Source organism: Galeopterus variegatus, unplaced genomic scaffold (assembly GCF_000696425.1).
Source record: "Galeopterus variegatus unplaced genomic scaffold, G_variegatus-3.0.2 Scaffold488, whole genome shotgun sequence".
Lineage (NCBI taxonomy): Eukaryota > Metazoa > Chordata > Mammalia > Dermoptera > Cynocephalidae > Galeopterus > Galeopterus variegatus.
The window spans coordinates 449,398-461,454 of record NW_007726599.1 but is presented as its reverse complement, the minus strand read 5'-3'; the positions used below and the strand labels follow the sequence as shown (position 1 = coordinate 461,454).

Below are 12,057 nucleotides of genomic sequence, written 5' to 3'. Positions count from 1 at the left end.
GAGGGGGATGGAAACATTTTATTCATCTCTGTGTCTCTGGGGCACATCGCAGTGCTGGAACCCATGAGGAACTCAAAACTGGTGCATTGAATGGAATTAAGTAATACTAGCTTAAGCTCTGACACTACCTCATCAAGTACTTTTAGCCTCCCTAAGCCTCAGTTTCCCCATTTGTAGGGGTGAAGGTGACAATAATTACTACTCTGAGCATTTCCTTCACACCATCATAAAATGAGACAATACCTAAGAACTCACCAAATGGAGCCCCATAAAGAAATAAGTGTTGAAAGATGAGAAAGTTACCCCCACGTTGCTTTGTCTCAAATGTGCTCAGGTGGAAACGTGTTAATGTCCAAAGAACAGTGGCAGTTCTTTCATTAATGTTCTATGCAAATCTGAACTTTAAGAACATATGTTCCTCATGGGGGGGAGGTGTCAGTAAAGCCATTCTGCCATCAGAATTTTTATTTTTCCTGGACCAGCACTCCTGTATGACAGTGCTCATCACTACTCTAATTCCTAGGCTGTCTCATGAGAATCAGGTCTCCACCATCTAGCCCAGCGGTGCACCAGCAAGCGTAGACCCGTCAGGGTGCATGAGGCTGGGCAAGCTGCAACCATCCACTCTGGTAATCACTGGTGCTGGTCACCAGATATCCCTGGCTCTCCCATTTCTCAGGCACATAGTAGGATTGTATGTTCCCACCACCCTTTGAAGTTGGGCATAACCATTCAACCTGCTTTGCCTAGTGTATTGTGACCACAGGTGACAGGTGTCACTTTGATCTGCTTGGGCTCTCCCTCCCCCTGCTCTAGCAATGGGCAGAGCCCAGATGGTATTGCTCCTTCTGCACAGGTCCTGGAGGGAGGCAAAGTGTGTCAGGACCCGGCTGACCCACAGTAGACCTAAAACACAAGCAGGAAATTAACCTTGTGGTTTCCCACCCTTGAGAGTTAGGGGCTGTTTGTTATGATGGCCTAACCTCATCCCGACTGATGCACTCTCCCCACCACTTACTGTCCCCAGCATTTACATCTGGCTTTTATTGACACGGCTGAACGCTTGAGGGGACTTTCAGCTCTGGTTCTCATGTGGACAACAGGCAAATGCGAGTAAGGGGCGAGTGGTTCTAACCTGCAAATCTGATCATATGCCTCCCCTGCTTAAAAATCTTTCTATGGCTTCCTCTGATCCTCAGCACAAAGCCTTCTCACAGTCCGCTAACATCTCCCATTAACGTCTTGCTAACACGTCCATGTTTTGCACTCTACTCCAGCACAGCAACGGCTTACATTAGGCATTCTCCTGCCTCTACTCTCTGGTTCTGCCCCACCCCGCCCTTCCCCCCGCCCCACCTCCCCTCTCCTTCCACCATCACCATCCTTCACCTAGATACCTCCTATGCAGCCACCAGGTGCAATGTCATTCCTACAGCTCCTTCTGCAAAGCCCTGGCTGCATGGCCCTCACCTCACAGGAGCATCATGGCCTGTTCACATGTTGGCCTGACTCACTAGACTATGTCTTTTTATTCCCTAGGACTAGCCCAGTCTTTGGCACATAAATACCGCCCCCAAATCTCATTTTAATAAAAGGAAGCAAAGAAGGAAGGACAGCCAGAGGACAAGTGTGACCTCCTTTCACTCACCTGTACTGCTCTTTGGCCTGCATAATGACAAAGTCCCACTTGTAGTTAATTTTTTTGTTCAAGAAATTGTAATTTTCCTAGAGAAGGAAAACAAAATGAGAACAGTGAACCCCATGACATACATTGTGTCCAGCAGCGCAAAGAGCCCTAAGTTAAGCAGGGAATGCCCCTGGCTCCCTCCCCAGCAACTACAGACCCAGCCCTGGGGTCTCCAATCACAGCTCTGCAATGGTGTTCACTAGAGGAGCAGCACAGAATTCTCTAAAGCCTTCACAACAAGCTTTTCTTTTCTTATTTTTTTTTCCTAAAATTTTTTAATTAATAAATGTATCCCGAATCTGATTGGAAAGAGAGGATCAGAGATGGGGAAGAATATGGCAACTCTGTACTCAACAACACAGCATCGCAAATCCACAAAAATAAGACCTAACATTGATGTGATGCTGGCCCTTCTCAAAACATATATGTAAGAATTACAGCAGGATTGTTGCCCTCTGCCTAGAAATGCTAGCCTCTGGAGGGTTAGGTTGTATTCTTCGGGAAACCTGACTCACCCGGCCTAAAACAAAAGTCTGTACTATTATTTCAGCATCATAAACTCAACTTAAAATTTGTTCATCATGGGCCGGCCTGGTGGCGCACTGCTACAGTGCGCCGCTTGGGAGCGCGGTGGTGCTCCTGCCAAGGGTTCGGATCCCATGTGGAGACCAGTTCCCGCTCACTGGCTGAGCGCGGTGCGGGCGCAACACCGAGGGTTGCGATCCCGTTGCCGGTCCCCGGTACGGGCGTGACACCGAGGGTTGCGATCCCGTTACCGGTCAGTAAAAAAGACAAAAAAAGGAAAAAAAATAAAAATTAAAAAAACATTTGTTCATCAAGGGTTACCCATTATCACACATATTAAGTCATATTGTCTGGGGAAGCAAATGAGAGGTGGTAGCCACTGCGTGCCCATTAGCCACTGAGGCAAGGGCTTAAATTACAGCAGGAGATACTTAGGCTAGACATGGGGAGGAAGCAAGCTGCTTGTAATAAATAAATGGATGGATGGATGGGTGGATGATGAGGGTGCGTATGAATGTAGCAACGTGGGAAGAAGGGAAAACAGCTCCAGACTCTATTCCACTCCATTACAGTAATTTCTACTTGAAAGCACCTCTGTACCTTCTCATATTCTTCTAAAATCCCTTTCTTCTTGATATTTCGCTTGGCCAGATAGATGGCTGGAAAAGAAAGCAGTGACATTTTCTATCATCGTCATATTTCAAAGCCCCATCTGCAGCCTCCCTATGCTTCAGGGTGCTGAGCTCAGAGTGGTGGAGAGAGCACTCAGCAGACACGGTTTCTTCCCCTGGGAGCACTCCCAATAGAGATGTGACCTGACATAAAGGTCGCCAAGACAGTAAGATAAATGTCACCAAAATGCAGCAGGTAAATAAGCAGCATGTTGAGCTCTACCAAAGGCAGGGGGACTGGGGGGTGCATTTACCGTAATCTGTGTCTTCAGCTGGCCACTGCTGGGTGGGCCAGAAATATGGCGTCTACAAAAGAAACCAGAGAAACCACACTTAAATACCGGGTTGTGCTCCATGGGTCCCCGGCCCTGTGACTAAAGAATTGAAATTATCTTAGCCCCCTCCTCCGTTTCTAAAGTCTGGATCTGGAAGGATATGAAACTGACCAATGATCTTTTCAAATAAGAGCAACCCCACATTAACACCCAAGCTCAAGACCAAGACTCACCTGAAATCGGTAGAGGCTGTTGTTGTCGGGCTTGAGAACGAGATTCTTGGGGTCTTGCAGGGGGTAAATGTAGCCATACTTGACGATAAAGTTGCCCAGGTTCTGTGCCTCTGGGAGAAGCAGTTCAGGCATGGATGTTAAGAGCAGGGGTCAAAGGCAGAAGCTCATTGCCCAGCCCCCACAGGGCACCCCAAGCCCCAGGAGAGGTGCCCTCGTCCTAATAGCACCACATCTGAGCAGTGACAGCAGTGGTTCCTGGACCTGGCTGTGGACGAGTGTCAGCTCGGGGCATGCTAGAAGGAGGATTTTCCAGCTCCTATCCCCAGGAATGACAACTCGGTAAGTCTGGATGGGAACCAGTGAGCCTGAAGTTTAATGAGTACCATAGGGGTCCACTGCAGGCTATCTGGGGCTAATGACTGAGGGAGTCCTGGAGAAGCTTCTGTCTGGCTCTTTGGATCTGGAAAAGTCCACAAGAGCGGGAAGAACATGTTTCTATTTGACTAACGGATACTTCCTCACTCAAAGAGAACAGGGGACGGGGAGGCATGTTTATTGTCAACTCCTATCCAAGCTCACCTCTGCCTTCATCCCAGGCCCAGATCCTTCTGTTCCTCCCCCCTTCCTTTTAATTCCCACCCATGTCCAGTTTGTTTGGAAGCATAGCCTTGTTTCTGGATCTGCCTCAATCAAAGGAAAACCTTCCTGGTTCTTTCTCAGAAGCACCCATGAAAGCCAGTGTCTTCCCATCCTCCAGAGGGGATTCGTCCCTCAGTCCTCCCGGCCCACCCTACCCAAGGACCCAACCCACATCCTGTCCCATTGTTTAGCTCCAAGGCTTGGCAAGACTTCCTCCCCAACCCTCTCCCTTTGAGCCCCACTCCCTCCATCATAGACCAGACTCTAAGCTTTTATGCCTCGTTATATTAACAACCTTTTTTCTTTTTTTTTTTTGTCTTTTTCCGTGTCCGGCAACGGATCGCAACCCGAAGTGTCGCACCCGTACCGGACCAGGACCGGCAACGGGATCGCAACCCTAGGTGTTGCACCCGCACCTCACTCAGCCAGTGAGCGGCCAGTCTGTATGTGGGATCCGAACCCTCGGCGGGAGCGCCACCACGCTTCCCAAGCAGTGCACTGTAGCAGTGCGCCGCCGGGCCGGCCCCTTAACAACCTTTTTTCTAGAGTGAAGCCTGGTCCTCAGATTCCCTCTGCTCCAATCCATCCTTCAAATTGCTGCCAAACATCCCAGCTGAAATATGATTATCATACACATCACAATGCTCAAAAATTTCCTATGGCTTCCTATCTCCTATCTCCCAGGTAAAACTTGAAATCTGCAAATATGTCACCCCTCCACTGCCCTCCACACATAGCTGAAGCCATTCCTCCAAATATCCCCTTGTACTCCTCCGTATCTTGTTCATTCCATTTCTACACCACTGCTCCTGCTGTTGTAGGAAGGTGCTCCGAGCTCCCCCTCACCTTCACATGCATCCCCTCTTTCAAGACAGGTGCACTTGGCACCCCCTCCAAGAAGTCTTTCTTGACTGAGTCCTGCCCAGTTACCCCTGTAATTCACACACTCTCAACATTTTGTATGACATAACTATCTTGTCCCCAAATTATCATGCCTTTGCTTTTGATTCTGGCTGTTTTACATACAAAGATCACGTCTCTCCAATTAAAATGTAAATTCTCAGAGATGCAGGCCAAGCCTCCATTTAGATTCTCCTGGGGTGCTGTACACGCAGCAGTCCCCAATAACTGAGTGCCGGATAAACTCTCACCCAGACCAGAGATCCAAAGCCGCTGGGCTATCCATTGCAGAACATCACTTCCTGCAAAACAGAGAAGTATTCGGTCATTGTCATAGCTGCCCAACACGTTCCTGGACCTTCACGCCCTCCTCCTCCCTGCTCAGCTGTGATCTTATCCCTCTTCTGCTCGAAACCTTCAGGGATGCCTCCCCTGCCCGGTTATTTTCAGTCCAAACTCTGCAGCCTGTGATTCACGGTCATCCATGACCTGACTCCAGCAGGTCTGCAGCTTAGCCTCCACAATGCACACTTGAACTTTACCTCTCTTGTTGTACTTATCCTTTACTTTACAATAATTTGCACTTGGACTTTCATTCATCAACTAGACAGTAAACAGGCTAAGTATAAACACTGGGCCAAATAAAATCATATCCAAGGCAAGCTGTGTGCCAGGCTCTGGGTGGAGCTTGGACAGACAAGAGTAAAATGGAGCCAGGGTTGGAAAGAAAAGCGGGGACTGAGGGCAGGGGCTGGCTCTCCTGCACCCCAAGTTCCCAAGCAGAACTCTGAGAAGTCAGAGAAATCTAAATCCAAACTTGGCCTTCTAGGTTGTTGTGAAGATACTTTGTCAAAGTAGGAAGATAGGACCTATTTTAGTAACACCGCGTAGGTTGATTTATAACTTTGGACAATGGAATGTGGGTTCCATTGCACTCTTGCCCCAGGCCCTACAAATCACAGTGGACTGGAAAAATGCACAGTAAAGACTGGAATTTTTAAAACAGGCAGGAGAGGCAGGCAGGGATGAGGTTAGGAGAGAATGTGCATCCACTTCCCACCCACCTCCCCAAAGATTCAGATTTATCTAAGGGCCGAGGCAAGCTGAATTCCACCACCAAGTCCAGAGCTGCTGCAGGACCGTGTGGAAACTCAGAGCCTCCTCCTCATCCTGGGCCCTCTGCTCATGAGCAGATGGAGCTCCTGGCAGGAGAAGGGCAGCAGCAACTCAGAAGAAAGACAAGGTGCCCTGGAACCAGGCACCCCAACTCCCATGCCATCTTGCAAACACCACAGACCACATTTCCCAGCAACCTCAGGCTGCTTTCCAAAGGCCCAGCTGAGTCCCTGCCTGCATGGGAACCGGCCCACAAAACACACCAAGGAGAAAGGTCAGAGGTTGAGACTCCACTGCCTATGTCCTTGTGGCTGGACTGTTGCGAACGCTCCTTCTCTCCTCAGAACGTTTATTCTGAGTGCCCTACAGGGACACTCACACACTGGGCTGAGCGACCTGCCCACAGCTCTGGCTGGGTGTGGACAGCCTGTAACTCTTCGCTTCATGGACACACCCTGGGGCATGAATGTCCAGCCGTTATCTCTGCCAACGCCCACCATTATTGCTTGCATGGGTTCTCCTTCTATCGCTTAGCTTTATTCACCTGTGGTTGGCTGTTCAGAAGCAAAACTCTCCATCTAAAATCCTATCTAAAATCCTAGGACTGGGTGTTTAGGCTTTCCACCCCAATCTCTCTATCAATGCTACAATGGAGTGCAGACTGACGGACCCAGGCAGACATCAGACTGATTAGCTCTCCCTGCCAAGGAGCCAAGGCTTGTGTCATCCACTTGACTGCTTCCCAAAATAGACCAAATGAGATTATGGTGCCACCTGCATCTGCACCACGTGGTCTGCGCTTTCGGCATGGCAGCCTGCTCAGACTCCCACATCAGCCACCTTTGTCCCTGGAAATCCCTGGGTCAGCTGCCATCTGAGAGGTTGGACAGCAATTTGCTTTCATGGGTGCTGATGTTGCAGGACCAGGGCTTCTCACTGTGTTCTGTTTCTACAGCAGCTGGAACCCACCCATGCCGGAGGAATAAGGGAAAACACAGCAGGATGCTGGTCTCACCCAAATCCAGGAACCAAGTGCACTCCATGTGCAAGGAAGGAAAGCAGCTCGCACACGCTGATAAGAGCATGGACTCCAAGTCACATAGCTAGGCTCAAATCCAAGCTCACTCACGGATGAGCTCAATGCCAGGAGGACAAGTTACTAAAGCTCTTTGCATCTTCTCAGCTCCATCTGCAGAAAGGGGATGATCACATCTACCCTCAACTGTACTGTGGGTGTTAATAGACACAGCGCAGGAAGGCACTAGCTATTGGCAGCCTATCTGCTGTCTTTTGCATGCTGAACACCAGCACAGTATTTTCTGCTGCATGCTGAACACCTACACAGTACCTTCTTATTTAATTCCTGCAGCCATCCTCCTAGACAGGGATTGCTACTTCTGCATTAAACATGAGAAAATTAAGACTAGGTCTACACAGCTGGAAAAAGATACTCGAAGGATTCAATCTCAGGGTGCCCAACTCAATTTCCAGTGCTCTTTACACAATGCTAGACCACGTCTGATTCATACATTCAATAAACTTATATTAATCATCTCTTATAAACACAGCTATGCTAAGCATTTGGGTTACCCAGATAAGCAAGACAAGATACCTCATTTTGAAGGGCCCCCTAGTCCAGGAGAGAATTCAAGCCAGAAATAACGACAACCAGAGGCAGGGAGAGGGGCAGGGAGAGGGGATGGCTTGAGGAATAATTGCCACAGCTGCATCTTAAGTGGTGGGGGAGAGCAGAGGCACCCTGAAAAGTCTGCCATCAGTCCCTGTTCTGTGGTTGGCCAGAGCTACTCCGATTCTTAGCCTTTCCCAAGTCTGGCTCATCAGTGTTTCCTTTCTTCCATGAACTACCCTGTAGCATTCCAATCAATTCCCCCTTTGCTCCAACAAGCCAGAGTTGGTCTTCTGTCATTTGTACTCAAGGGAACTAGAGTGACACATTGCTGGTGGGGAATGGGAGGGTGTTAGCCAGCTTGCCTCTGCAAAGACTAGGGCACCTTGAGTGAAAAATGCATAGTCAGATCGTGGGTGGGGCTGTAGCGAATCTCCAGCTTGTGCTTTTAAGAAGCTGTCTGCTTGGGCCGGCCGCATGGCTCACTCGGGAGAGTGCGGCGCTGGGAGCGCCGAGGCTGCGGGTTAGGATCCTATATGGGGATGGCCGGTGCGCTCAGTGGCTGAGCACGGTACGGGCGACACCAAGCCGAGGGTTGCGATCCCCTTACCGGTCACAAAAAATAAATAAATAAAATAAAATAAAATAAGAAGCTGTCTGCTTCCACGGGCAATATGTCTTGGTATGAAACATACTCTTTACTGCAAAAACAAGATTATAAAACATAGATAGCATGTTAACCAAAATGCATTCACATTTTGGTGTCCAGTCCTTCTTGCTAACAACAGCCTCAGGCCCTTTAACCCACACGCAGAGAGAAGAGACAGTGTCACCATCCCCACAGGAGAGTTAAGAGGGGTCTGAATATGAATTTGAAGGTAGGGAAGGGTGCGGCAAGACTAAGGCCAATTTTTTTCTGCCAAATAGTATTTTTTTTTCTACTCCATGATTTCTTTAAAGCAAAGCGAACAAATAAAAAACAACAGTGAAGGTTTCTAAAATAACTACCTAGGAGAAATGGCTTTGAGAAGTGACCTATAGAGTCCTTTCCTCCTTCCTTTCTGATCCCTTCCTCAGAAGTCTACTGTAATCCAAGAATCAGCAAACTTACTCTGTAAAGGGCTAGATAAGAAATATTTCAGCTCTGTGACCACAATACAGTCTCTGCACAGCTGTATATTTTAACTCTGCCATTGCAGTGTAAAAGCAGCCACAGACAATACAGAAATGAGTGGACATGGATGTGTTCCTATAAAACTTTATTTACAAACACAGGCTGTGTGCTGAATTTGGCCTGTGGGGCCATGGTTTGCCAATCCCCTCATGGGGTCTGTTCCAGGCCAGGACTAAGCCATAAGCTCCATCACCTGTCATGGCGTGAGGGACGCTGGTGACTAGGACCTTCTGATTCTGCATTCGGACTCCCGTCTCCGGGTTCTGCATGTCTTTCACGAGTGCTTCAATCTGCAAGACAGAACAGGAAAAGCTGGCTGACCAGAAGCATTTCAGAAGTCAGGTGAGGGTCTTCTCACAGTACTGAGATGGATTCAAAGACACACAGGTAGGCGCAGGGGCTTACAACCTGGTGCGGGAACCAGATGAGCACGGGGTAACTAATGCACCCAGAACTCAATGTGAGCTTCATAGACAGAGACACCCTCCCTGTGTGGGGGGGCTGAGGGACTCCTTGTGACTCGGAGATTCTGAGGAGGCTTTTAAGAGAAAATGGGACTTAACAAAAAAAGGGTTTTTCAGGACAGAAAGAGAGAGAACACCATGAGCTAAGTCATAGGAGGATGACAGTGCCATGTGTGTGACGGGGACCTCTACCCCCAGTCTACCTGCACCACAGCAGCCAGACGAGTCTTTCAATTATTTTAGAATCTATCACTCCTCTGCTCGGCCATTTCACTGCAAGGACTGTTTCACTCAGCCTAAATGACAAAGTTCCACTACTGTTCCACATGATTGGGACTTTCTTCCTCTCTGACTCTTCTCCTGCCACTCCCCACTGGCTCCCTCTGATCCAGCCACATTGGCCACTGGCTGTTCCCCTGACATGTCAAGCAAACCCCCAGCCTGCCCCAGGACCTTTGCTCGGGCTGCTCCCTCTGCCTGGACTGGTCTTCCCAAGAGATCTGTGCATCTCACTCCCTCACCTCCTCTCTCTTCTGATGTACTCAGGAGGCCCACCCCGACCATCCTACCTAAAGCTGCGACCCCGAACTCCACCCTGGCATTCCTGATCCCTACTCGCTTTTCCTATAGCACTCACCTTCTCACATACAAATCATTTACCTATTTATCATGTTGTTTTTTGTGTACCTCCCCCTTGCGCCTAGAAAATCAGCTCTTTAAGGGTGGCTCTTCTGTCTATTTTGTTCGCTGCTGTATTCCAAGTGCCTGGAACAGTGCCTGGCACTCAACAAACCATCAATGCATGCATTAATAAATAGATGAAGGCAGCGGCAGGAAAGACGAGGAGGAGGCATGGTCTTCAGAGCCTGGAGGAGCAAGAATTAACTGTACTTGCAAGTGATTGGGTAGTTCAGGGAGACAGCAGAAAGTAATGCCAAGGTTTATAACTTACATGACCAGAGTTGCCAGTTACCAAAATAAGAAACGCGAAAGAAGGAGCACCTTCTACAGGCAAAGTCTTCTGCTTTGGAATGTTGATTGTAGAGGGCTGCTGAGGTGCCAGACATTGGTCTGGCAGGTGATTGGAAATAGCTGCCCCAAGTTCAGAAGAGGTAAGTGTTGGAGATATGAATTAGAGAGTCATGCACGTCAATGAAAGAGTTGAAGCCGAAGAGAATCAATGAAGTGTCCAAGGAAGATGAGTTGTCTTTAGAGCTGCTTTTAAGGGATTTTGTTAAAAAATAAATTTTCCACTTGAAAAATTTAAATGGAAATAAAATCAATGGAAGGATATTTTAAAACAAACTGGATGTTTGACACTATTTAGAAAATATAACCTGGGTGTTTCTCCTGTCATTCGGTGTTTGCCCTTGATGTTGACAAAGCCTCACATGCAGATGTTTCAAACTTCACGACGTTCCCCCAGGAAAGCCCTCACTAACGGGGAAACTGTCCATCCTCCGGCATGGACGCGCTTGCCAATGGTCAGACAGTCATTCAACAACTAGGTACAGTCAGGGTCAACTCTGGGAAGCCAAAGAGAAGATGAGGTCCCTGAGCCCAAGGAGCTCACTGTCTATTGCGAGGACACAACAGGACAATGAGGGAAGCTCCATGATGAGGTGAGCCCAGGGTACCATGTGGACACATGTGCCCTGCGCCAGGCAGGAGGGCAGGACCCTGAAGTGAGTCTTACAAAGGTGAGTTGGAATTAGGCAGCAGCAAGGGGAAAGGAGGTGCATTCCCAGCAGAAGAGCCGTGAGCAGAAGCGCAGAACGTGAACTGGCAAGTGGGAGCGAGGACCTGTCCTGCTGTTCCCCAGCCCAAAGTCCGCCCCTGAGGCCCGGGCTGCTGTGTACAGCTGGACATAGCCTCATGGAGGGGTGGACCACAAACCCAGCCTGTCTACATTCCAGCCATTACCTGAAGTTGAACAGTTCAGCGATCCCCCTGCTTTTCCTTAATTTAACTACCTTGGTTACAGCATCAATATCTTCTGCATTTAATGACACAACACCCCCAACACTGTATGGCCCATTACAATATACAGAGTCCTTTCACAGTTTGAAGGTGCTCGAGGTCCAAAGAAAAAGAACCCAATGTTCTCACAACTGCAGTGGGGTTTCCTTCCTCTACTGAGCAGCTCACTTCACCTCTCCAAATCTCCCTTCTCTGCCATTATAAGGGGATCATGACAGTATGTGCCCTACTAATTGATACAGTTTGCAGTCTCTTAGAATCTAATTAAGTAATTGTGGGAAAATGTTTTATAAGGAGAGATATGTTATATATGCATAAAGATATATGCTTACTAAGGATAAAAGTATGTTAGTTGTAATTATTAGAATCATTTATATTAGTAGCATTCATACAGTTAATGCATATTTGAAAAATTGCATGCAGGACTGTGCTTAGATAGCCTGGAACAGAAACCCAGCTCTACTTACCAAACAAATATAGGTATTTGTTGGGCATGTATTAAGTGCCCAGCACTGTGGGGGATACAACAAGGTAAAAGACATACTCCCAGTCCTTTGAGAGTTGGGGATATTAAAATAGAAAGTTGGAGCTTGCCGGTTAGCTCGGTAGGTTAGACATGGTGCTGGTAACAACAACGTCCAGGATTCAATTCCTGTACTGGCTAGCCACGGAAGGAAGGAAGGAAGGAAGGAAGGAAGGAAGGAAGGAAGGAAGGAAGGAAGGAAGGAAGGAAGGAAGGAAGGAAGGAAGGAAGGAAGGAAGGAAG

The 12,057-nt window shown here is 48.3% G+C and overlaps 1 protein-coding gene across 1 annotated transcript in view; it reads right to left on the bottom strand.

Moving 5' to 3' along the window:
- Positions 1-12,057, bottom strand: part of RGS9 (regulator of G-protein signaling 9) — a 72,090-nt gene that overhangs the window by 51,403 nt on the left and 8,630 nt on the right. The window contains exons 2-7 of the mRNA XM_008569385.1: positions 9,041-9,137; positions 5,182-5,232; positions 3,392-3,501; positions 3,138-3,189; positions 2,813-2,871; positions 1,649-1,725 (exon numbers count right to left, since the gene is read on the bottom strand). Of these exons, the coding sequence (XP_008567607.1) occupies positions 1,649-1,725; positions 2,813-2,871; positions 3,138-3,189; positions 3,392-3,501; positions 5,182-5,232; positions 9,041-9,137 (446 nt within the window). The remainder of the gene's footprint in view (positions 1-1,648; positions 1,726-2,812; positions 2,872-3,137; positions 3,190-3,391; positions 3,502-5,181; positions 5,233-9,040; positions 9,138-12,057) is intronic.